The 26,707-nt window shown below is 40.2% G+C and overlaps 1 protein-coding gene across 4 annotated transcripts in view; it reads left to right on the plus strand.

Annotated features, from left to right (window-relative positions):
* Positions 1-26,707, plus strand: part of SFMBT2 (Scm like with four mbt domains 2) — a 187,468-nt gene that overhangs the window by 109,214 nt on the left and 51,547 nt on the right. For all 4 annotated transcript variants that reach the window (XM_066592102.1, XM_066592100.1, XM_066592103.1 and 1 more), the window contains 6 exons: positions 8,555-8,643; positions 13,965-14,211; positions 17,411-17,508; positions 17,789-17,890; positions 21,750-21,897; positions 25,503-25,585. In XM_066592102.1, the coding sequence (XP_066448199.1) occupies positions 8,555-8,643; positions 13,965-14,211; positions 17,411-17,508; positions 17,789-17,890; positions 21,750-21,897; positions 25,503-25,585 (767 nt within the window). The remainder of the gene's footprint in view (positions 1-8,554; positions 8,644-13,964; positions 14,212-17,410; positions 17,509-17,788; positions 17,891-21,749; positions 21,898-25,502; positions 25,586-26,707) is intronic.

The raw sequence follows: 26,707 nt of genomic DNA on the forward strand, positions 1-26,707 counted from the left end.
ACTTTTCCATTGAATGTTATCCTCAACATTTTAGTGATGGGGTTGACTTAAACTAACTACAATTAGTCTATCCTGTTATTTCTACCCTAAAACAATGAATATCCGGACTGTGACAATGCAAGTCTACTTGGGTAAGCCTGGGAAAAGCTCTGTAACAACCTTAGTGGCAGCTGTAATGGCAGCCATATTAGTTGTCAATTTTGTTTTCTAAAACATAGGACTGGATAGAATGAAAGTAACGCAATGATTTTTGCTGTTGGCTTTTTTGCAGTCAGTATGCTCTTAGATATTTATAGGCTTGTGTTGGCAGAGGATTCTTTTCTTTAGAAATGTTCGTTGAGAATTGATTATTTAGTAAGCATCAATTAACATTTGGGAGATCTTCCCTCTATTACCCTGACCCGTATTCTACATGTATCATCTTCTAGAGAAATATCTATTCTTTGCTTAAATGTAACTCATTTCTGGATGCTGTTGGTTGTTCGTACTTTTATAATTCAACAACCTTATAAAACATACTTTGGGACCTGACGAAGAACCAGTCAGATCTAGAGAATGCGGGCAAGAACAAAATATTCCCACACGAAACCTCAATTTACAACAGCCAAGGGGAATTTTTCTTTTTAGTATAAATATAGCTGGTATCTGGAAGAATCTGTAAACTTCTCTCCTACACTGAACACTCTGTGATAATTCCAAGATAAAAAGCCTTCAAATATGTTCCTATTAAGATGTTACAACTTGGTTGCAGGCAAGAAGACAAAAAATTAAGAAAAAATAAGACTACTTTCCAGAATTGGAGACAAGCTGGCATTTCTCTCTTAGTCACTAGGTCTAGAGGTGCAGGTAGTGCACACCAGCTGCCCCCCTGCACTATAGCCACTGAAGGCCCCACCAGTCTTGAAAATGTGTCTATCTACCGGGAATATGCCAAAATATACTTTGCCAACAGTATGCATGAGCCGCCGTACACACGTTTGCCCATGAGATTTATATACATTTCCATTTTAAAGGTTAACAACATGCATGAAACAGATGCATGAGACTGTGTAACACAGTTAGAGTTTCTACCATTGATGTTGCTTACAAAAAATAGGCATGTGATGTACTGGAAATACACAGTATCTGCAGCAAAAAATACACAGCAAATACGTTAGAAACCCACAATGGCCAAATCCACACCTAAGTGCTGCAGATGGGGCTACATTTTTGGTTAAATTGCATTTTTTAAAGATGCTGCAGATTCGTTGCGGAATGTGAAGGAGATTTTAGAAAGCTCTCCCACGTGGCTTGTACTGTAAATATTGCAGAATTTCCATAGCAAAATCCACTGTGGAAATTTGCAGCCTTTCTAGCATATGTGAAGCCGGCTTTAGGGCTCTTTCACACGAGCGTACATCGGCCACCATTTTCACGGCCTTCCAATATACGCTAATGTGAGGTGTAAAATCTCATGAACAGGCACACAAATTTTTGTGCGTCCGTTCAGATGGCATGGGCCCCGGTGCATATATGTCAAAGCCGCCATGCCGTTGCCCCTTCCCTCCCCCTTGCAGGCTCACCCACTCTCTCCTCCCCTCCGACTGATTGCAATGGGAGGGGGTGAAGCTGAATGCCGCCATGTATCGCTTTGTCCCATTGCAGTCTGTGGACAAGGAGCGGGGAGGGGGAGGAGTGGAATTTTAGCCCAGCCGGAGGGGAAAAGAGAAGAAGGAGCCCATGCAGCGGCTGACGTATTCCGGCCCAAAAGATATTTCCAGGACTATCTTTTGGGCCCGGTGTAAAAACGCCCGGCGCTATATTGGCCGGCCGGGCTCTTTTAGGTTGAGGGAATACGGCCATGTGTTCTGATGCATTGGAATCCAATGCATCAGATCGTAGTTTATATCAGCCGACCGTGAAAACGGCCACTGATATACACTGGTGTGAAAGAGCCCTTAGGCTGGGAGCACATGACCTTATTTTGGCCACATTACACGAACATGCATCCCTGCCTGACCATGGATCTCCTGACCCAAACTCTGAGCAGCATTGATTCAGGTCAGAGTTCTGGCCAGGCAGACTGCACATCCGTATTCAATGCGGTCATGTGCTCCCAACTTTAAAAGGAACAAGTTTATGGAAATGATAATATTAAAAACACAACTGAAAACATGGTGTGAGACAAAAAACGATTCACCCAATAGAGTCCCTAATTAATAATCACTTAGGGAAACTCCATTTTTTCCAGAGTTTCCCTCTAATCTTCCTGATTTTGTCTTTATTTTACCACTGAAAAATGAGTGTTTCTTCTCTTCGGGGAAGCTGTGTTGCACTGTCTTTATAGATTTTAATTACATCCTCAAAAACAAAATTACATGATGTTAGCAATAATAAAACTGAACAGTACAGATGACTAATTTGACATAATTACTCAGCTGTAAACCAAATCTTTGTTATAAATTGTATCTGAAAATCTATTTGATATTCGTTACATATTTTCCTCCGTACGGCGTGTTCTTTCTTACAACATGTGCTGATAGTTTTATTATAACTTTTACCATGTGTTTCTGGTTAGGCAAGGTTCTGAAATGTCTAATAAATGACTGGCAGGAGACCCAATGTTAATTAGCTGTCTCAGCAGTCAGCACATTATGCATTTCCATCCATGTGAATAATCATTGGTAATCAAACACGATTCAATTAATACATAATACATTATTTCTTGTAGCTCATGGATTCCTTTGTAAAATATGTGAGAATTAATGTACATTGTTATTTCAATCAATCAAATTAAAGCTAAAGTCATGAACACAATTACTGGAGTAGTAGCCCCTATGTTCACCATTAGGTCTTTTTCACACGGGCGATGCATTTTTCAGTCAGCCGAAAAAAACGAGAAAAAGTTGCATCTTAAATTTATTTTTTCTTATCCATTCACACAGCCGGGTTTGGCGTATAGACTCCACAGCCCAGAATTCCTTGAACTGCATTAATGTTCAGTATGGCTTCTATTTAAATAGAGCCAGCTGACATGGTTTAGCAGATCTAGCCGCTGCTATACTCCCTCCGGCAGCTCCCATAGAAGCCTATGGGAGCTGCCAGTTGATCGCGGCCAAAATATAGGGCAAGACCTGTCTTTTCCGGGTGCATTAAAACATCGGACATTTTTACGCAGTTAATAATCTCCCATTTAACATAGTAACATAGTTCGTAAGGTCGAATGAAGACAATGTCCATCTAGTCCAGCCTGTTTATCCTCCTGTGTTGTTGTTGATCCAGAGGTGTATGAATGCTTTGGAATCCAATGCTTCACATGGTCGTGATTTTGGGCGCTTTATCGCTGCAAAGTAGCCGAGATAAAATGCTCGTGTGAATAAGGCCTAATTCTCACATAGAAAAGACACGTGAAGCTGACGTGAAGTGGATCACTTAATTCAGTGCCAGAAACCACTGGATAGCCCAGAAATGGCATCAGCAACATAAGATTAGATTCAGACACAAAATATGAATGTCTGTGTATTTGTATGTAAGCAGTCACTAGAGTGGATCACTGCGTACCCTAACCCTTAGGGCTTATTCACAGCTGTTTGCAATGGGAGGGGGCAGAGCTAATCTCCACCCTGTCCCACCCCCTCCCATTGCTGGTCGCGGACAAGGGTCGCCCTGAATACATTCGTCGGAATGTTTGTTATCCTGATTATTGAGATGTGTAGAAGAGACAACAATCCATTGGTTGATCGGTTACTTTCAGCATACTCACAAATCAGCTGTACATCTCCCCATGTATGTACTGCCGGCCTATGGAGTCAAATGATCGTAAGTTCAATCGTTTAAATTCATAAGGTCCTTCTAGTCTGATCAACATGCTTTTCAATTGTGTTGACATCCTGGTTTCCTGGATTTATCTATTCCTTTATTTATGTCTCTACTCCTGACATCGGCTTGTTAGGCCACTCTCACACATACGTATAAAAAATGTCCCTCAAAACCACGTCGTTTTTACCACGATTTTGAGGGAAATTTTTGAATGCATGTCCCACCGTTTTACAGTGCTTTTTAACACACCCCATCATTGTAATGGGCGATGAAGTGTGTTGAAAAGTGCTAAAACGCTAGAACAGACAGCGTTTGAGCGCAGGTCCACGAGGCCCTATTGAAATCAATGGGTACATTGTACCGTGGTATATGGAGAAAATTGGCTTCTACCTCATTGGGGGTTTTTGCCTTCTTCTGGATAAGCATTGCAGTATAATAGGCAGATCTAGATGGACATGTGTCTTCTTTCAGCTTTACAAACTGTGTTCGTGGACTTGTGAGACTGGAGAAAGTATGAAACCTTTCATTGTGATTGATGGGCCTGGTGGGAATTCGAGTGAAGTGGGAAGAGATAATGAATTCAGTTTTCTCCATGTTGAGATTTAGAAAGCAGGAGGAGAAGGGGGATATAGCTAATAGATACCCTGGAATTCTGGGTAGCAGAGTGGTCTATGTAGTTGTATTGACTATTTACTGTATTTCTCTCTTAAATTTGTGCTGAATACATGAAAATATGTTGCTGCAAGGTGTTGTGCATAAAAGGCTTGTTAATACTTTGAAAAACTCTTTAAAAGCTTGTTAGAATAGAGCAAAATCATGTGACAAAGCAGAAATGAGAGAACAATTTAAGCTGTAGACATGCTGACAAGGTAATAGAAGAGGTGCAGACAATTTCATGAGTCAGTTTCCAAACAACTGGCATGAAGTTATTATTCCTCAATATGCTGGTAGCCATGTAGTTAGTATACCTGACTTTTCAGATGATTTTTCGGAATAAGCTGCCGTGTCTGTGTACATGAGGAATATCACTATTTATGGCCATTACATTACTTATGTCCTGCATTTTTTGCCAGTTTTCCCCTCGAAGGCTATATCAGTTATTTCTATTAAGCTCCAGCAGCACATCTGTGTGAGGAACTATCCCTCCTTCTCCCCACTTCCCTCTGCTCTCCATAGACAAGACTCACCCTCAGACACTTTCTGTTTTCGGTCTTGTTATCTCTGTTACTAGAGATGACAACAAGCAGTGTACAGCAAACGGGGATTTTTCAAAAATAAAATGTTATTTTAGGTAAATAGAGTGATTTGCATGATTGCTAGCTAATGCATTGGCTATCATAACAACACAAGTTGTCTCAAAGTGCGACTACTATTTAATCATTGTATATACCTTTTCCAATCCACTGTCTGACGTCTAAAGACATTATGATTTAAGGCTGTACAGCTCTGATGTTGTAAGATGCCAATCTTGGTTCTCTTACTGTATATTGCCAGCCTCTCTGCTGTTGGAGCCTATCCAATGTGTCACCTCATGCAGTACTGGCTTTAGCCAGCATATAGTGCTGTTGTATAACAGCAGAAAAAGAGCAAGCACCCTAGAAAAGCCAGGATACGAATTGGATTGGAAAGGGTTAAGATGCCTACAAATTTTTATATTTCTGTGTCAGTTCTTTACAGGCCTTTACGTTTTGCATTGTCATGTATACATTTTGGCTCTACAAGTTCTGCATACTAAACCTAGAAAAAGATCCCTAAGGCTGATTCACACATGCAGTTTTTGATTTAGTTTGTGGTGTAGCTTTCGAACCAAAGCCAGTGACTACAAAATTGAGCAGATCTATAAATCTTTTATTTATATTTTTTTTCCTTTTGGAGTCCAAAAAAAATGGCATCAAAAATGGTATGTGTAATTGTCAACTTTAGAAACCTTTTGAAACTTATGGTACAGAATTTGGTATAGCTGTGCCTAAAATATTTAGGTCATAATGCAAGTAGGACAGCAGCCACCGTGGACCATAGACATAGTAATTACTGTTTACATGCCTTATCATGTCTTGCAATTCGAATGGGATTAGACTAGTCAAAATGGGAGGGCACCAAATAACTAATATAATTTAAATCTAGCATGGGGAACCTTGGGAAAGCGATTATGCTCAGTGGAGTCATGTCTACAATGGAGTCATGCAAGCTGTATAGACAATGAGTCCTATGTTTTTCCAAAAATATACAATAAAATTGACTGCATTAGCTTCGGTTACTTGTCAGGATTTTCAATTCTGAGGGGAGGAAATGCCCTCAATACTTTAAAAGGAAGAGATGCTTACCGTTTACCTCTACCACTTTCAGAATGACTTCTCATGTAGATGTTTTTGCATATAAATAAGTGTATGTGGACTGCATGCTTACATCCTGATCACATAGAACACCCATTATCCTTGAATGAATCATCACTAATACTTTTGCAAGCTTCAAACACTTTTATAAAATCATAGTTTCTAGCAAGTATTTATTAAGTAATGTATTTGGCATCATACATTGGGTCATGTATAGATTCGCCTATAGCCTATCTGGAAATCCAACTCATCCAATTGAATAGTGCCCGGTCTCTATCACTTTCCAAAGAGGAAAGGTAGGAGAATATGATAAATTACTTCTCTTTGTATGACCTGAAGGCCACACACAAACTCTCCAGTGCAAACTAAAAAGTAACTTGTACCGGTAAAACTTATGGGGTCCAGCATACTTATAGTATTCATGGCAAATGTCAGCTTTATATTTTAATCGATATTAGATTGACCAAGGAGACCATGAGGGTGTCCATATACTCTATACGGACAAAGGTATCTGGACACTGCAGAAAATCAGCAAATATGCAAATACTGAGTTTGCCGAACGGCATGCTGGGAAGGGCATGGGGAAAATAAAAATCTGCTCATTTTGTAATAACTATTCATTCATCCGATGGAGCACTGGTGGGACGAACTGGAGCGACGGGTACGACACCGCCACCCACGCCCATCTGCACAACAATCTCTTCTCACAGCCTGGCACGAGGAATGGTGCGCTGTTCCTGCCCAGACTTACAGAGAACTTGTGGAAAGTATGCCTCGATGTGCTACCGCTGTAATACAAGCAAAAGGAGGTCCTACACGTTACTACATAGAATAATAAAGCAGTTTATCTGAAAAACATGCAGTGTCAAATACTTTTGTCCATATAGTGTACATACCAGTAGTATACTACACCACAAAACCAGATACAGTTTTTCCGTGTATCGCTGGGTTTTTAGCCATGTGTTTCTCCGGTTTTCTATGTTTTTTGGCTTGGCTTGGTTTTGTACAGTTGAAGCAGCTAGAACTCATGCATTACCTGTACAAGCTGCATGATTGTAAACTACATAGCAAAACTGTGGTAATTTGCTGTAAAAACACATCTAGTTTTCTAATTGCTTCTTGGCCATGCAGCATACTACCGCTGGTTGTACGGGCACTCTTGTATTGATTATGCTCACTTATTAAATACTCATTGCTTATGTTCTATTGATTAAAGTTAACTCCCCAAAGTTCTATATTTAAGGTTCTTTACTCCGTGAAAAAGAGAACAGTAGAGTTTCCGTGTCTGGGTTATATAGATAACACGTCTTGTCCTGATGCTCTCGTGTTTTTATACGGATTTTTGACATCATAACAACCAGTTCGGTTCTATCATTGTATTTACCTATACTAGTGAAAGAAAAGCTGGATTCCTAATAGATGTTCAAGGCCCAGTGTTCCTACAGTAACACTAAATTGCTAAAGAACAGAGAGGAAGTATTGTCATGGGGGACAAGGGCACAACTGTTCTTCTCACAAGCTTTGCTTTCCAAAAAGATATTTAAACATTAAATAGGCCATTCTATAGAACTTCTAGCAGTTCAGTAAAATTTGCTGTATAATCATATTTCCATATATGTAAACGCTACTGATCTTACTTTCCAGAATGTGAGACAATTTACATTATATTTGCATAAGTTCTAAATGCAGTCTAATGACCCTTTATAGTTGTTCTGTGTGAGTTCTTGTTTGTATCTTTTGTATTATAATAAGTGCACTTGAATAGTAATATTTGCCTGTCTGGATTAAATTGTTATATAATGTAATGGGATTAGAGATGAGCGAGCATACTCACTAAGGGCAATTGCTCGAGCGAGCATTGCCCTTAGCGAGTACCTGCCCGCTCGAAAGAAAAGGTTCGGGTGACGGCGCGGGAGAGCAATGAGTTGCAGGAGTCAGCGGGGGGGGGGAGAGAGGAAGAGATAGATCTCCCCTCCGTTCCTCCCCGCTCTCCCCTGCAGCTCCCTGCCCGCCGCTGGCAGCCGAACCTTTTCTCTCGAGTGGGCGGGTACTCGCTAACGGCAATGCTCGCTTGAGCAATTGCCCTTAGCGAGTATGCTCGCTCATCACTAAATGGGATATGTGCAGGTTATCGAGCTATGTCTGTGATACTTGTGCTGTGTCTTTATAAATGGCCCACATGCCATAGGACCCAACAGAAATATAATATTTCAGTTATGTAAACAAATTGTTGCTTTATGGTTGTTGCAAAACTACATATCCCAGCATGCCTTGAGCCCAAATTATTTCTGGAAAGCAGTGAGAATTGGTTGTATATTCCATAGCAAATAAAAATGCTTGTATCATGAAGACAAAAACTGTAATATTTACTTATATTAATATGCTTGTAGATTGTTACACTAACCAGAGCTATTTGTTTTTAGGAATAAAGGACAAATGCACGGACTGGGCCGAATTCCTCATTCATGATCTGACTGGCTCCAGAACTGCCCCAGCAAAACTTCTTGAGGGAGTATGTAATTCTCTTACAATGTATTATTTATATATTGATTTGTTTTCTTACAAGAGGTTATTCTTAAATTTTGAGGATCTGTGCTATTGCTCTACAAAAACATTCAGCAGTTTGTACGGATCATGCAGAAGACATTGGCTAAAATGGCTAAAACCAGAGCTATCTTGTCATCTTAAAGAAACAATAGCTTCTTTTCTTGACAGTTATATGACCTTTTTTTTCGATTTCTTAAGGGACTTTCACATGGGCAGATTATCTTGAGTGAATATGCACCTAAATGTTTGCTCACCCAATCATCTGCCCTTGTGAAGGTGCCAGCGGCCGGATGATCACATCTTCCATGTGGCACCAAAAATCATTGCTGTCAACAGCACATCTTCCCATGTAAAAAGGGGATGTGTTGCCAACAAAAATGAAACAGTATGGGGGACTAACGATCTTATGAATGATCAAACGGTATAAAGGGTCATAAGCGAAAAATGTTTTTTTTAAATTCTCATTGACTTTGCTATAAGGGGGAATTCACTGCTTAGTCCTTTGTAAGTAATCCAGAGAGTCTGCAGACTGGCTCACCAAACAGGAAGAGACAAGGTGGAAGTACTAGCTGAGCTTTACAGATAGATAGCAAGAAGGTGTTGTGAACCTGATTTTTAAAACTTTTTTGGACACCTTATCGAAAAAACACAGTGAACACTTTTTTTAAAGACACACTAGAAAACCATAATGAATCATAAAGGTTATACATAATGCATGTCTACAGCTCAGATGACCTGTAAGTTGGTGATAATTTTACCAACAATCCCTCTCACCTCCTCATGTCAGGCACAGCCAGTGGCGTCTTTGATATTCCCTGTGTAGCAGATGCCACACAATCTTTCCTGCTGTCAGTGCTGCTTATTGGGTACTCACATGCTGGCCCTATGAGAGAGCAGCTAACTTTCCCATCACTAGCCAATCCAAATGTTCCCCAAGCTATTTCGGGTGCCCTCACCCACTAGAGGGCACCTGAGCAATAGGTTGTGTCAGGTTCTGCAAAGGTGTTATAGAATTGTTACTGACTCCTGGTTTGACCCATGGCTGATTCACAAAGCTTTCCCATCTTCTCCTCTCCTGACTTCGGCTTGTACTTTGACCCCAATTTATCTGTTTGCTGCCTGCTTTGACCCTCTATATGTCTCATTTTTCTAAAAGAAATCTGCCAGTCCCTCCACTACTGCACCACAGTGCATATGACCTGTTCATGTCAGCTGCCACTGTACCAAGACTATTCTTGGAGTACTGATCCGGGGGCCCTTGCATTTAAGACCTTATCACTAATGGGGGTATTAAGGTATCGACCACCCGGCTGGTAACTACCAAAGTAGCCAAGGGTTTCAGCGCAGCACTGTTTCTGTAGCTCCTATTGAAGTGAAACAGCCTAGTACACCCTAGCACTGCAGTCTCCCCCATTCGTCCTCCGCCTTTGGTCTACCTGTGACACTACTTTGTGAGCTGAGTATGTCTACAGACAAGCTGCAGCAGCCAATGACAGGGCTTAGCAATCATTATTGAGTGCTGTTATTGGCTGCTGCAGCAGGTTTATGGAATATTACAGCCGCCTTTAAACAGAAGGGAGACTGTAGTTGTTGGCAGAGAATGAACAGGGGGGTGAGGAAAGGTTAGTAACTTGTTATACTATGGAAGACAGGGCTTTCACTTAACACAGACTTAAAGGGGTGAGCAGTGCTTATTTTTTTGGTTAGTCTATTTCTTGGAGAAAATTTTTTTTGATTACTCTCTTAAAACCCCTTTAATATGTCAGGATTAGAGATGAGCAAGCGTACTCACTAAGGCAAACTACTTGAGCGAGTAGTGCCTTATGCGAGTACCTGCCCGTTCATCTCAAAAGATTCGTGTGTCGGCAGGGGAGAGCAGTGAGTTGCAGGAGTGAGCAGGCGGGAGCGGGGGGGGGGAGAGAGTGAGAGAGAGATCTCCCCCCGTTCCTCCCCGCTCTCCCCCACCGCTCCCCGCCAGCACCCGAATCTTTTGAGACGAGCGGGCAGGTACTCGCATAAAGCACTACTCGCTCGAGTAGTTTGCCTTAGCGAGTTTGCTCGCTCATCTCTAGTCAGGATCAGACACAGACTAGTTTGACTTTGGGCCTTATCCTGAGGCAACACCTGAGCTGCCCTGGTCCTAATCCTTGAACCCCACCAGTCAGAATGTGGACTTTGCTGCAGGGTTCCCAGGACATTACTCAGAAAGTGGTCGCAGTGCTGTGGCAGCTGACACCACGAAAGGCCTAGGCATAATGTGTGAACAAGGGCATAGTCAGACAGCCCGGGTCAGGGCTGGTGGCACACTTCAGCATGAGGAACAAAGCCAGAGGTTTGTTCACGAAGAACAGGTTCAGTATGGTAATTCAAGCCAGTAGTCAGGGCAAGCAGCAGATAAAAGCATAATTGATATCATAAGCCACGGTTAAGACCAGAGACAGGAACATTGTCAAGGAAAGCAAATGTCAAAAAAACTGTAAGTCAGAAGACCTTGCAAGCACCTTGAGCAGACCAGAAAGATTTCAATACTCAGGCACCCTTCACAGGAAGAGAATGCCTAATATATGCAGGGAACACTGGGGATTGGTAGAGGACACTTTAGATAGTTGTGCATTGGCCTTTTAAGAGAGCGCACTAAATGCAAGCGCTCATTAGGTTGTAACAAGACAGAGTGAACAACTACAGTACATCGGAGTGAGGTGTCTGCTACAGCTGAGAACAAAGCGTCCTCCACGGCTGCCAGGAAAGGTGAGTCGGCAGCTGTGGCCGTACTCTGTAACATAATGGTAACTTCCTGTGATATATTTTTGACCCTAGTGTCAAGTTTCAGTAAAACTATAATTTCCCTGATGCCACTGGTGTGCTATACTATTTACAGTCCCCCGAGCTCAAGAGCCACATGCAGGGAACCCGAGAACTACTTTCTCTCCTGAGCCAATGGTCGGGGAACCAGTGATATAGCAGACATGAATTTCACCAGATCCATATTGAAAGTTTATATTCCTATAAATTTTGGATAAGATAATATAGAAATTATGCATTCTGTACATTTTAGTTTCAAGTTTTTGACATTCAGCTAAACGTCACCCAACGTGCATAGTACCACTTTTGGATTATATATATTGCTGTTTTACATTAGGAACAAGTTTTGTTTTATAAGATTCACAAGGCTGACTCACTAATTATACCATGCCTTCAAGATTTGTGAGGGAAGTGATGACAAGTAAATACTGGGCTTTATTGTTTTATCTTTTAATTGTGATGTTCTTTCATTTTTCCACCTGTGAGTGGTAGTTATGGGGTTTTAGAGACTGCGTAAGTAGTCTGTACACATGAACTTTGTTCACGCAAGTTATTCATAGAGCAGGGTTATTCCTGGCTAAATCATTGTTTCCAATCATAAGAATCGAATGACTCCATAAATTGTGTTTACTCTTGAAATGGATCTTGTGTAATCAGATAATATAATGCTTCATTATAAAAGAGTAAGGAAAACAGATGTAATTGTAAGCTACTATAACTACTCGCAGGAAGGGCGGTTGTCAGGGAAACCAATTGTAGGATCTGTGAACTCCTCCAGAACTGGTTTGCAGGTTATGCTTGTAAAGTATGTTAAAAGGGGTCATCAGAGCACAATGAATGACTGTTATTAAAAACTCTCACTGTACATAGCTAAATAGGTTTTAAGTCTTTCCACTGCATTATCCTCTTTAACAAAGAGCTTTACCTGCAGTTATCCTCATAATCAATGTCCACAGTCATCACACGATCATTTTTAATAGACAGTAAAAAAAATTACATTCAAATACATGTATTATTGCTGAAAGTCACACGAGAAGAGAAAATGATCTTTGATCTTGTAACATACCACTCCATGGTTATATAGATGTTATCCTTCTAGCATTATTCTCTACATCTATTTATATGCAGCCAGCACTTCAGTCAGAGAAAAAGCACCTAAAATAAACACTCTATACAATGAAACGATAGAGCCGACTATACTCATAAGATTGCATAAGGCCTCATGTCCACGGGTGGATCGGATTCCGCATGTGGGAACCCGCAGCGGAATCCAACCCTGCCCATGGCCGAGAACACTGCGTATCTGTCCAAATTAGCTGATTATTGTATGTGTATGGGAGCCTCCCAACTATCCTCAGACAGAAGGGGAAACGCAGGATTGGGAATGTTTAATTTCAATGTCCAATCCTTTTGTTTCTCTTGGAGATAAGCTTTCTGCTCTCTGTTTATCAAGAAAACAGGAGCGCTCAGCCAAACTGAGCTTTCACGTGTCTGGAGAAATTGAGAGAAATATCTATCAACCAAATTACATTTTATTTCAATAGGTAAAAGGATATAACCAGATGACAGATCCCTTTGCTGTGATTTATCTGCAAAAAAATTGGACAGGTTAAAATATAACCCACCCAAACCTTGTTTCTCAGAAAATGAGATATTAGGGAATAATTGGGTTTTTCCAGTAGACATTAGATCACCATCAGATTCTATCAGAATCCTTAAAATTCACAAAAAGTACCATATTTTCCGGCGTATAAGACGACCCCCAACTTTTCGTCTTATATGCCGGAAATACAGTGTGTAAAAAAATAAATCAATACTCACCTCCGGCGGCACTGTCGCTCCCCTGTGCACGCTGGCAGAGCATTGCTTTTTGCAAGAGGGGCTTAAATCCTCCTCCTCCAGAAAGCAAATGCTCTGATTGGCTAACTTAGTCTGGCGTTAGCCAATCACAGCCATTCAATGACTTCGTGAATGGCTGTGATTGTCTAACGCCAGATCAAGTTAGCCAATCAGAGCATTAGCTTTCTGGAGGCGGGCCATTCAAGCCCAGCTTGCAGAAAGCAATGCTCTGCCGGCATGCACGGGGGTGGGGGGGGGTGGGGGGTGGGGCGACAGCCTGCAGCAGCGCTGCGGGAGGTGAGTATTCATTTTTTTTTCCGGACACTATACCCAGCGTATAAGACGACCCCCGCGTGCAGAGCAGATTGTCTTATACGCCGGAAAATACAGTATTAAATGTGAATCTGACTATTAAAATTTGGAATCAAACGTGCATATGGAGAGAATAAAGTAGGTTATATGTATCTGAGTTCCTAAGTTAATATGAGGTTTAGAGGACTTTTCTCTAATAAGTTTGGGGGCCTGAATGATCTCTTTTATAAATCAAAACAATTCCTTTGTTGATTCATCTTGATATAGGCAAAATATACTCCTATAATATACCAGTTTGCTTGAAACTGAGCTTTTTGTTTCTCCTTTTAAAAGCCTCTTCGTGGAAAAGCTCCTGTAGACCTTATCACAGTTGATTCACTCATAGAGCTGCAAGACTCCCAGAATCCCTTCCAGTACTGGATAGTCAGTGTGGTCGAAAATGTTGGAGGAAGATTACGCTTGCGCTATGTTGGCTTGGAGGAGTCAGATTCTTGTGATCTCTGGTTATTTTACTTGGACTGTAGACTTCGACCTGTTGGTTGGTGCCAAGAAAATCAGTGCCGAATGGAACCGCCTTTAGGTATGTCTTAACAAATTTTATTATTATGATTAAAATGACCAAAACACTTTTTTGTGATTTTCGTTGTTGTGGGTGTTTATAAATAGATAGATATCTACAGATCTATATATAATTTGTACTTTATTCTATTATATAGTTTTGTCCTATGAAGTAAATACATTAGCAATGTAATTAGTTTTGTTCTTATTTCACAGTTTCCACCATAACTTGGGCATTCACATGAACCCCAGTTACAAGATTAAAACATTCCCCTATGGTGACATTTGTCAGTGGCAGAGCCTAGCTGGGTCTGATAAGGCCCAGAAGTTCTGCTTAGTGGCGGACAGTGGCTAGGTACAGTGCAGGGAATCGTACTGTACTTGCTCTATTCACTAAACGGTGCTTGTTGAGCACTCAGTAGGCTGGAAAAGTATAGACAGAAATAGTTTTAAACTACTTCTGTCATCTACTCGAAGCTCGCAATGTATGACCAACATAAAGCCCAGCTCATAATTGAGTTAAAGCATTACATTCATACAAATAAATCTTGCTGGTGCGAACTTCATATATAGTGTATGTCCATAAAGCACTGTTTATACATATGGTCTAGCCTATGGACATATAGTTTATAAATACACTTTAGATATAAGAACCATCATGCTAAGCCATTAAAAAGTTTGTTTAGTACAATAAATAACTGAGACACGGATATCATGTATTTCATGACTGTCACATGAAATATTTTTGAAAATGTAATTAAATATTAGAAATTCAATTGGGTAATATAAAACATGAGCAGAAAAATTGGATAAATGTCTGGGTTTCCAACCTTTAACTGTTATCTGTGAAATTCTATGTCTCGTGCTTATATTCTCCCAGCAATGCTCCTATTGGTGCTCCGGTTTGTCTTAAATAAAATTTTTGAAAACAGTTGATCGTTGACCCAAAAACAAAACATTTAAAATGACTGATCTACTTTTGTATAGTTTTGAGTTTGTTCTCATGCTTTGTCGGAAACCAGTGGTCTGCTATTAGTGGTTTGAGTCAGGAAACAGGTCATCTTTATATATGATTATTTCAATATACATAGCTTAACATTCAAGCCAGCCTTGGTTAATAGGATTTCTGGTCAGCAAATGTTGCTGTTTCAAATGAGTGGAGATCAAAGTCTGCAGAAATGCTGTTTTATTGTTTTCCCAACTGTCCCTCTTAAGCAATTATGTGTAGTTGCTTTAACCATTATCTAGGGCAATATACTGAGCTGAATGTATTAATTGGCACAGTGGGTTGGTATTCTGATACCCAGTAAAAGCAACAACTAGAAATGGCTGAGAAATGTAGTGTAGGTCATGGACTTGAAAGATATTTGGACACCAAGCATTGTTCACTTGTGAGCACTGGTAGAATAAGGTCAATCCAGACAATAATTTGTTTGCAATTCCCTTTTACATAGATATTTACTTGCATTACATTAGTCAGAACTATGTGGTTATCATGGACTGAAAGTTACAATATTATCCTAAATATGGTTCTTCCAGGTTCTGTACATTAACTAACATGAAACTTTAAAGTTTCCATTAGATTTTAATGAGCACTTAAAATACACCATTGGCATCAGAAAGGGCTTCCGAAATTGAGCCAGAGAGGAGAGTTGCTAGAAAAAGAGAGTGCATAATGTATTGCTGGCTGCATTGGGAGTTTCTGATTCTAGACCCTTGGCAGTCATCTGATCGTTGGTCTGGCTTTAATCTAATAACATGTTTTATTTCTGAGCCATCTATTTTAACCCTTTGGTGACATCCTACATACATGTATTGTGGATGTGTGCGTGATTTGTGAAGCAGTCTTGGCTATCGAGCTCGTTCCATACACAGCAGGTGTCGGCTATCTTTGACAATGGAAATCCAACTGCAATAGCCAAGGTCATAGATAATTCTGATCATTGCTGTCAACCATTTAAATACTCACAGCTGGATTTAAATGCCCCAGTGGTCATTTAAATATCCCGAATACCCCTCAATGATAAAATCTTGGTGTGCTGTTTAGGTGTCATGGTAGCCTAGGGTCTTGTGAAGGCCCCTAGGGCTGAATGTATTTTTGTCTATTTAGATGTGTCTATCGTACATCTTAATAGAATGACTGCAGAAATGTAATATACTGAATTGGTGCATTATTGCACTTTAGTGTAAAAGTGATCAAGCAAATGCAAGTTCAAGTATCCATGAAGGCCTAAAAAAGGTAAAATAAGTGAAGAAAATTTTTTTCTTCATTAGTAAACATAATAAATATGAAAAAATGTAACCCCCTTCCAAAAGTTATAATAAAAGATTCTCTTAACAAAAAATTGGTTTTACCACATCCATTCAAGTCTGATCTTTCTGACAAAACAAACACAACTCCAAAATTGCTTTTCTTTTTTTATTACTCCTTCTCCATTACATTAAATAGTTCCATTGGAAAATACGACTGTAGCGTCTTACCGGTGCTGGATAGGAGCCGCGGTGTAGTAGTTATGCAGGTCACTAGAGAGTAGTCAGGATAGCCAGGAGTCATTAACGGGATGTCTCTGTTTGCAGTACAAATGGATAAGGCAAGTAACATAGTCAGATAGAACGCCAGAAGTCGGTATCAGGAGGTCTCGGTTTGCTGTACAGAGGAATGAGGCGGGAAACATAGTCAGATCAAAAGCCAGAAGTAGGTATTAGAAGGTCTTGTCACAATAACATAGGATCAGGCAGAAATAGAGCTGATCAATGCTGTTGAGCAGAATAATCACACACAGGAGGAATGTCAGGGTCAGGCTTTTATAGTGGCCCTAATTAGAAGCAGTGTGGGACCAGGACAGAGAGGCAGCAACTAGAATTTACAAGGCTAGGTTAACCAGGGGAGCTTTGTCCAGCAAGCTGGATAGCTCAGCAGTGAGAGCTACTGACTGGAGCGCAGGTTCAATCCCAGGTTCAATTCCTGACAACAACTTAATACATAAAGTAGATAAAAAAAACTATAGTATAAAGGTTGTATTGGGAGCCAATAGCTGTTAGTTCATTCATACTATGATGTGATTGTAATTTGCCATATAAATAAGCCCATGTTTTCCTTGCTTCCTTAATTTCATATTGTTATAATTAAACATAATCATCAATGAATATGATTAATCTATCTTAAAAACACTAGTATTTTCAGCATGCTGCATTATATTTGTGTATTTGTAATACTTTAGATCTTTGTCCACTGAAGAGTATGTCTGAATGGAGGAGTGCTCTTGAAAAGTCTCTGGTAGATGCTGCAAGGAGTCCTCTTCCAGTTGAAGTTTTCAAGGTAAAAATCAGGTTGGCTTTGAAGACTGTAATGTGGATTTTTTCTTATACCTTCACATTCATGCACAGCATAGGAAACTTCATTTCTCTGGGCCTCTCACTTACAGACCCTGAAGGTACTAAGGTTTGGTATTGGTGTAAGGTCCAGTATTGAGGGTGCTAAATTGCTTTGCAGTGAAGATACTGTAACCTCACTTTCTAATCACTTTTAACTATATCATTTTATAATGTGAACAGCAGCCTCTGTCTCAACCTGAATATTTGTTTTCCTTTTTATGAAGGATCACGCTGACCTTAGGCCACATTCTTTTACTGTGGGGATGAAGGTAGAGGCAGTAGACCCAACTGAGCCTTCTTATATTCGTCCTGCAACCATCACTAAGGTTAGTAACATGCTTGGTCAATAAGGACTAATGCTACTATATACAGAGCTTTAACTATGTATTTCTTCCTCTCAGTCTGGCTTTACCCACCTCTACGTACAGCTAGGTCCTAACTAAATTTGTCCCCACCCAAAAAATGTAACATATATACTACTATACCACACACATTCTTAGTACCACTATACTGCATATAAATATGGTACCATTACACATGTACATGCACATATATTTGCACACATTACACTTACCTGTCCTACAGAGCTGTCACATCCCCGCAGTAGAGAGGGAGCTGAGGTGAGCAGAGAACAGAACTTATAAATATACTCCCCCCCCCATCCCTTTTTGTTTGTCATGATAAAGCTGCTGTCTAGATCAAGTTTCAACAGTGAGCTTCAGATGCTGTAATGTAAAGCCTACCAGAGTTTTCAACAAGTTTTGTAAAATACACCAGGTTCTCTTCACCTGCTCATTTGGTGCTCTTTGCATCCTGTTTCATGTCTGTAAGCTCTGGTTTTCAGGTGGTATTGTTCTGCTGTTTGCATCTCACTTTCAGGGAGGGGACATGTAGCAAGCCTACTATTCTGCCAGTAGTTTATGTCCTTATATCCTTACCCTTACTTCCCATGCTGCATTGCATTGTCTTTGGTCCAACCAGCAGTGCGGCAGTATCTGACTGCCCAGGAGTCTGTTTTCCTAGGGTGATCAGGCATTTACAGACATTTTGGCCAAATGGTCAATAAACCCACAATAATGTGTGTGTATGTGTGTGTAATGCGTGTGCGAACACACACCCACACGCTATAACAGCAGTAGAGACAGAGACTGTGGAGATTGTTATCACACTGTCTGCAGATCTGTAAAGATAATCACTCATCCTGTTGCTATGAAAACATCCTTGTGTCCTTTTTACTAAGGAAGCTCTGTACGACACTGAGGGGATTGCCGAGAAGCTGGAAAGGAGACCCCTAGTTGTAGCCACTTCAAAAGTGATTTAGGCGCAATGTCCATGGATGGATCTGATTTGCGGAATCCGCGCGGGTCACTCACGCGGAAAATACGTAAATCAAGTCGCCCATAGGGATACATGGGCGTCCGCAAGTGAACTAAAGCATGCGGATCTGATTTGCGGACCTTTTGGTCCAGGAAAAAAATTGCAGCATGCTCCATTTCACTGCGGATCCCGCACGGACAGCTTCAATTGAAGTCAATGGAAGCCATCTGATCTGTAGCCTGTCTGCAATTCAATTGCGGACGGGCCGCAGATTCCGCGGGAAAGCAGGAGTTTAAAAAAAAAGTGCAACTCCGCCGTACATGTGCGGCGGCGCGCCACCGGCGCTTCCACACACATCTTCAGTGAAGAAGAGAGAAGACCCGGATGGGTAAGTAGAAGTCCTGCAGTGTCCTCTGTCACAGGCAGGGGTGGATTCTGCTGCGAGTTCCCACATGTGGAATCCGATCCGCCTGTGGACATGAGGCCTTACAGTAGTAAAACAACAACGTTTTTAATGCAAATATATTGCAGAAATGAAGAGCCTAGCACAAGCTAGTTGATGAGCATAAATTATCTGAAAAGTTAGTGCCCCTTTAACAGAAAACAGGCAGGGGAGGGAAGGGAAGGGAAGTCCGCAGCTCCAAACACAGTCATCATTTACCCCCCTCCACCTCACTACCTGACTGGGCATGGAACAACTTCCTTGCCTGCTGTTCCTCCAGCTGTGCTCCTAACTGTATATGGAAATCCGAAAATCAGGAATCCTGCATGCAGTCTTGTTACTGTACAGTGATAATAGTGACATCTAAACTGACATTCCAGAATTTGAATCGTTATTGTTCTTATACACTACTTCTACGTAGTTTGCCAAACTTAAATTCCATTATATTGAATGAAGAAAATGTAGCGCAGTAATGATGACGTATTTGTTACGTTTATTACCTAAGTGGTAATGACTTTAAACACAACCCAAACATGCTGTACATGCAGAACATGTTAATGATAGTGGGGATTAATCTCCTTGTCTCACATACATATCATATGTTCTTTGAGAACTTGGCTCCAGTGGGTTTCAAGGGCTTTGGAATAGAATCAGTGTGCAGCTGCAACTAGTATCATATGATGATTCACAATGACCAAAAAGTAATACTTGTAAAGGTCACTTTCAGGGTAAAGAATCACAACAGGAAAATCTAGGTTATGAGCAAGCATTCCTATTGTTTTTAAGACTTTAGTCACGGCAGGCTAGAGAAGATAGCATACCATAGCTAATATGGAAATATACTGTTTGTTCTTAATCACTGGCTTTTTAGAAATACGGATAAGATAATGCACTGATTTTGAATTTAGCAGCTTTGATGGTCTTGGACTGGAAAAGTTGGAAGATCGTATTTTATTTGCTATGTGCCAGAGGTATTTTGTAACTCTGGGATCTTCTATCAGTTCCAAATCTACTTTCTACTATATACTGACATTGGCTGAGACTAAGCACTCATAGACACTGTTTACCACCATAAGAGGCTCATTGTAGTGCTGTTTCATGGGGGTACTCTCCCTCAAAATGGTTATAGGGGAGAATACCTCTGCTTTCCCTCATGATCAGGCATTTACAGATATCCTGGCCAAATGGTCAGTAAACCCACAATAATGTGTGTGTGTGTAATGCGTGTACAAACACACACCCACACGCTATAACAGCAGGAGAGGCAGAGACTGTGGAGATCGTTATCACAGTGTCTGCAGATCTGCAAAATAGTAAGGGGACCCAGCAGCACTCACCACAACCAATCTGGGAGGGTATCTCCCAATAAATCACTGCAAGCCCAGATGAGGATTGAATCCAAATCCCACGTGTATACAGTCCAATGAAAAAGATCCGGCAGCAGGTTCAGGTGCAAACAACTTTATGCATCCATAAGGATGCCTTTTTTATTCCTCATGATCATACAGACAAGCGACGTTTCGACCCTAACAAAGACCCGAACATAGGGTGGAAATTTCGCTTGTCTGTATGATCATGAGGATTAAAAAAAGGCATCCTTATGGATGCATAAAATTGTTTGCACCTGAACCTGCTGCCTGATCTTTTTCAGTTTCTGCAGATCTGTCAGCCTGCAGTCTATAAGCACACGAGAACTGCCCCTGAAGATAGTCCCTACTCCTGTTGCTACACTTTCTATGGAGGATGGCACTTTTATTACCATGTTACCTTCTTAGGGTATGGTCCCATGTAGCGCAGCTGCTGTATGGTTGGCTTGCAGTAGCGATGCAGCCAAGAACCCTGGCGGTGATGTAGGTTAGTGTGGCTTGGTAATAAATTAAATAATAACCATCATCATCTTTCTTTATACCAGCATATCCCATATTATGTATTACAAGTCAGAGGGAACATAGAGAAAGTAAGACATAACATGCAGTATTAAACTGTAAGACAGCTTGAACTATAAAAATGGGGGCCCAGCTCATAAGAGCTTACAGACTGTGAATAAATAGGGGTGATACAAGAGGTACAAGTGTGGATTGCCTGTAACTACATAGACATTAACAATGTCCGTACGGACCTGTGGGTTTTTTGCCTGCATCGCTGCCGCAACTCGACCGTGCCGCAGCTTTGTGTTGTCTGCTACATGATGCCGTAACTTCAATGCAACTTTTTATTTATACACTCATCGCGTCTCCATTTAATTTTTTTTTTATCATTCAAACCTGCATGGAAAGCGACCACATTTACGATTTGTATATGGTTTTTTCAAGCAAAATAATTTGTTGAGAACTAAATCTTGGACAGTGATGAGAAAGCAGATGATGAAAGGGCACCATGGATATTCATTTATTAATACAATCCATCTGATGATATTTTTATTGCAGATTTTTAACAACATATACTTCCTAGTAACCATTGATGATTTGAGGCCAGAAGCTCGAAACGTGTCAATGCTTTGTCATGCTGATTCACTGGGACTCCTGCCAATACAGTGGTGTCTTATAAATGGGGTGAATCTCACGTCTCCGAAAGGTCTGTAACACACTATTAGACTTTCTAAAAGATTGTATATGATTACCCCATAAGTGGAGATAGATCTGTCTACACATATTAGACATCCTTTATTAAATCTAGTACGGAAAAGAGAATTCTCTGTAAGACCCACTCAGATTTCTTCTGTCAGTTTGTAAATAGAGGAAAAGAACCCATAAACACAATATGGATGTATCAGCTACATCATGAGAACTAGAACTCTACATCCAACTCAGAATGATATTCTGTACAGCGTGCAGAAAACGGGACAGTCACAATATATTTCCTCTTGCTAGAAGAAATGGCAGAGGCAGCTGCTTTATATAGTAGTACCAGTAGCATTTAGGCAAGGGCTACAAGTTGAGCATTACTATTTAAACATAGCCAGCCACAGAGGCGTAACTTGAAGCTCCTGGGCCCCGATGCAAAACCTGTAACAGGGCCCCCAACTATAATGCTTTATTCATAGTACTGGGTTCCCTATATGGAGAAGAGAGGCCTTATGGGCCCCCAAGGCTCCTGGGCCCAGGTGCAACCGCATCCCCTACATCCTCTATAGTTACGCCCCTGGCCAGCCAATAAAAAAGCCTGATTGTTGTTTTTAGTTGTCCAACTACCATACCATAGACAATAGAGCAGGGCTGAAGAAGCCCAATGTGTCACAAGTGCTTTTTATTTCTTTGCAGATAAGAAACTTTATCCATGGTTTAAACATTGATGGCCAATCCTCAGAATAGGTCATCAATGTCAGTTCTATGTGGGCCAGGACCCCCACTGCTCAGCTGGCTGAAGGGGCCATAGTGCTTGTACGAGTGCTGCAGTCTCATCAATGTTGTAATCTGAGTAAGATCCTGTGTATGCTCAGAACACTGTATTTTTATAGCGACCACTCTGGGTACTATAGGCTTCTCCTATTGAAGTGAAGGGGGATGTAAAACATACAGCATTCTGATCAGTCAAGATTGTACTCAGATGTAAACATCGAAGAGGATGCAGCACTCACAAGAGCGCTGCACTGCCTGCAAACAGCTGATCAACTGGGGCCTTGGGCAGAGGAACTCCACTGACCAGATAGTGATCGCCGATTGATGGATAGGCTATCAATTTTTAAATTCTGGATAACCCCTTTAATGCTTTTGTAACAACAAAAGCATGTTATCGCCTTCATTCCATGACAACATCAACCTCTAATTTTGCTCCAGAATAGTTTTAAAGGGTTTGTATGTACTTTAAACAGTGCCACTCTAGTCTATGGGTCGTTTCTGGTATTGCACTGATATGAGGCTGAGCTGCAATACCAGCTGTTTTTTCTGAAGTTATGCAAGCCCCTGAAAAGAATTACTAAAGTAATTTCTAAAAAGAAATCTCATATACTCAAGCACTGAATTTGTGGTAACTTTATACATGATGGCGAAATGTTATTGTGCCCCATTCACAGTGTACAATTTGACAATTACAATGAGAGATGTAATGGTGATCAATTAGTTAAATGAATGTGAATGTGATGTGGTGGGATTTATGGAAACCATAATATCATTATAGTTAGATTAGATTCATTTGGATTAGATTGCTTTTATATGGGTCCAATAATGTAGTGCAACCGCAATTCCAAAAAAGTTGAGATGCTATGTAAAATGTAGATAAACGTAAAGAAAAAAAAGAATGCAGTGACTTGGGAATGTCATATAACCATGTTTTATTCTCAATAGAACACATATAAGTAGGTGAAAGGAGACATTTTACCATTTCATTTAGAAATTGATGGCAGCAACACATCTCACAAAAGTTGGGTCAGATCCATGTCTACCATTGTGTAGCATCCTTTCTTCTATTTACAACAGTCTGCAAACATCTGGAAAGTGAATAAACCAATTCCTGGAGTTTTGGGAGAGGAATTTTGTCCCATTCTAGTCTGATGTAGGATTATTCCTGCTCAACAGTCCTGGGTCTTCTGTGCCGGGTTTTTCATTTCATAATGTATCAAATGTTTCCTTTTGGTGAAAGGTCTGGACTGCAGTCTGTTGTCAATATCTTGTCAGTGTCTTGTTTGTAGAGTGTATCAAGATATGTGTATTGCATGTCTGCAGGCATGAAAGAGTTAATGTCTGGGTCATGTCTGGAAAATGTAACGTTATGTGTATATCGGTTGTGGTCACGTGATAGTGTTATGCATATGCTGGTTGGTTGGGTCCCGAGCTACCCTTAGAGGGAGGAGATGGTAGAGCCACATGACAAGGCCTTTCTCTACCCCGCTGTTTTCTCAGCTGTGGGCCCACTGCTCGGATGCTGCATACGCAAGGCCTTCCCTGAAAGAGATATTGTCTGGATGAGAGCATATGTTGTTCTAAAAACTATATATACTGATAGCATTAATAGTGCCTTCCAAGATGTGTAAGCTGCCCGAGCCATAGGCACTAATGTAACCCATATCATCAGAGATGCCGGCTTTTGAGCTGCGTGCTGATTTCAAGCTGAAAAAGTCCCTCTCCTCTTAAGTCCACAGTCCATGGCATCTATGGTTGCCAAAATGAATTTCAAATTTTGATTCATCTGACCACAGAACAGGTTTCCATTTATCCTCAGTAAACATAAACTGTGTTTACAGATAATGGTTTCTGGAGACTCCGCGGATTCCATAAATAAAATCCGCCCATTGACATTGGGCCTGACTTCTCCAGCCTTTTGTTGCCCCTTTCCCAACTTTTGTGAGATGTGTTGCTGTCATCAATTTCTAAATTGGTTAATTTCTTTTAAATGAATTGGCAACAATGTCTCCCTTTCAGCTTCTGTTATGTGTTCTGTGTCGTATTGTGAATTAAATATGGTTCTATGAGATTTCCAAACCATTTCATTATTTTTTTTTTTTACATTTATTTACATTTTATAAAACATTCCAACTTTTTTGCAATTGGGGTTGTAGTTAGAAGGATGTTTTTCATTATATGTGAATAAATTTGTATTATTCAGGAACTGTTTTATCTTTCTGTAGATTAATATTGCAAACAAATACGTTGAACTTGATATATTTACGTGCTTTTCCATTTGGTCGATGTGATTTTTATTGAGGGTCTTTAACCAAATATTGTAAAGATAAAAGACTTTTGTCTGCTGCTTTATTTTGTGTGAAAAACATAGCAGTTAGCTGTAGGTCAATAGGAGGTTATTTCTTAGAAGCAGAACAAACACTGGCTATTTTTGTCATGTGTTTTTCTCACTTTTGGTGTGTTTTTTGGGGTCTGTGTTTTCTTTAGGCATATTCATGAAAACTTCTCTATAGGAAAAAAAATGTTGTGAAAAATGCATGTGTACATAAAAAAGTCCTAGTCAAAAAGTTTGTAAAGACACTTTTCCATTCATGGTGTTTTTTTAATAAGTTTCAAAAACGACATTGAAAACTGGGTGAAGGAAGCCTCTAGTTTTAATCCATAGGGGGTGTCAGAAACAGAATAAACTGGAGAAACCAATATTTGATTCATCACTAAATATAAATACGTGTACATAGTGATGATGATGATGATAATTATGTGTGTTTCATGGCATACTAACAAGGACAAATGCATTTGACTTATAATATGTTGTCATTTCTTCATATTTTGCGCAAGCAGGTTATCCAGAGCAGGACTTTGACTGGGCCGATTACCAGAAACAGTGTGGAGCAGAGGCAGCACCTCATACGTCCTTCAGAAATGTAAGATTCCAGGACGCTGGGCTGATCCTATTATTAATGATGTTTTCTATCACAACATTGCAAACTTGTAAAAACAGACATGCTTGATTCAGAACAGGAAATGTGCGAGTACTGCTGGACGTGCAGTATTATCAGTGTAGGGTTGATGCAAATTTATGGCTGTGTTCTAAATTCTTACATTTGGGTGGAGCTGATTATTAAAACCCTAATCTATGCAGCTCCTTATAACATTTGCCAAAAAATATAACCTCATTATCATATTAATTTATTATGTCTTAAAGGATTTGTACAGAATTAGATAAACGTGTCTGGTTTTATTCAGACACAATGACCACATTCAGCCATGGTTGTGTCTAGTGTTGACACGAAGGAAACTCAGCTGTGGACGTGTATGGCACTGTTTTTGAAAAGAAATAGTCATGTTTTTCTAATTCTGGATAACCCACCTAAGAAGTTATCTTTTCTAGACTACCCCATTAAGAAGTAGTCTCACAAAGACAACTTCTTACCATATGTCTTGTTAGGGCGTACAGACATCATACAGTGAAGTCTCCTACTTGAGACTCCCTTCAGTAAGCCAAAACGGGGAGCTGATTACGCGGTGAGCTTCAATTCAAGAACAAATAGTCTTCAGGAGTCAAGCCCCTACAAATATGAATGAATACATGTTTAAGTATGTGTTATTATGAAAAACTTTAGTGATACAGATAGCAAAAGATTGTTCCCCTGTGGTTGGAATCCTTTTTAAGTTAACCATAGATTGCAGTATTGTATTCACATGACACAACAGATAATATTGGGGCTTATATCATTGTTCAGCACAATTACTTCTAGTTAGAGAAAGGTAAAATGCTTGCCGGAAACCCCCAAAACACAAGGGCTAACATCTAAATTCCATATTGATTTTGCCTTAATTTCAATACAACCAGCTGGAAAGTACCGAAGCAAGCACCGTAAGACACATCCAATATTGCTTATAATCTCAACAACTCCAGATAGGTAAAAAATACTTAGAATAATAATAGAATACAATATTTTGGAAACTTACTTAGTTTTTCGCCATACATGAGAAACTCCTGTGACCTGTAATGCGCTCAAATTAGACATGCACATTCTGAAATA

This window comes from Eleutherodactylus coqui, chromosome 2 (assembly GCF_035609145.1).
Source record: "Eleutherodactylus coqui strain aEleCoq1 chromosome 2, aEleCoq1.hap1, whole genome shotgun sequence".
NCBI classification, from domain to species: domain Eukaryota; kingdom Metazoa; phylum Chordata; class Amphibia; order Anura; family Eleutherodactylidae; genus Eleutherodactylus; species Eleutherodactylus coqui.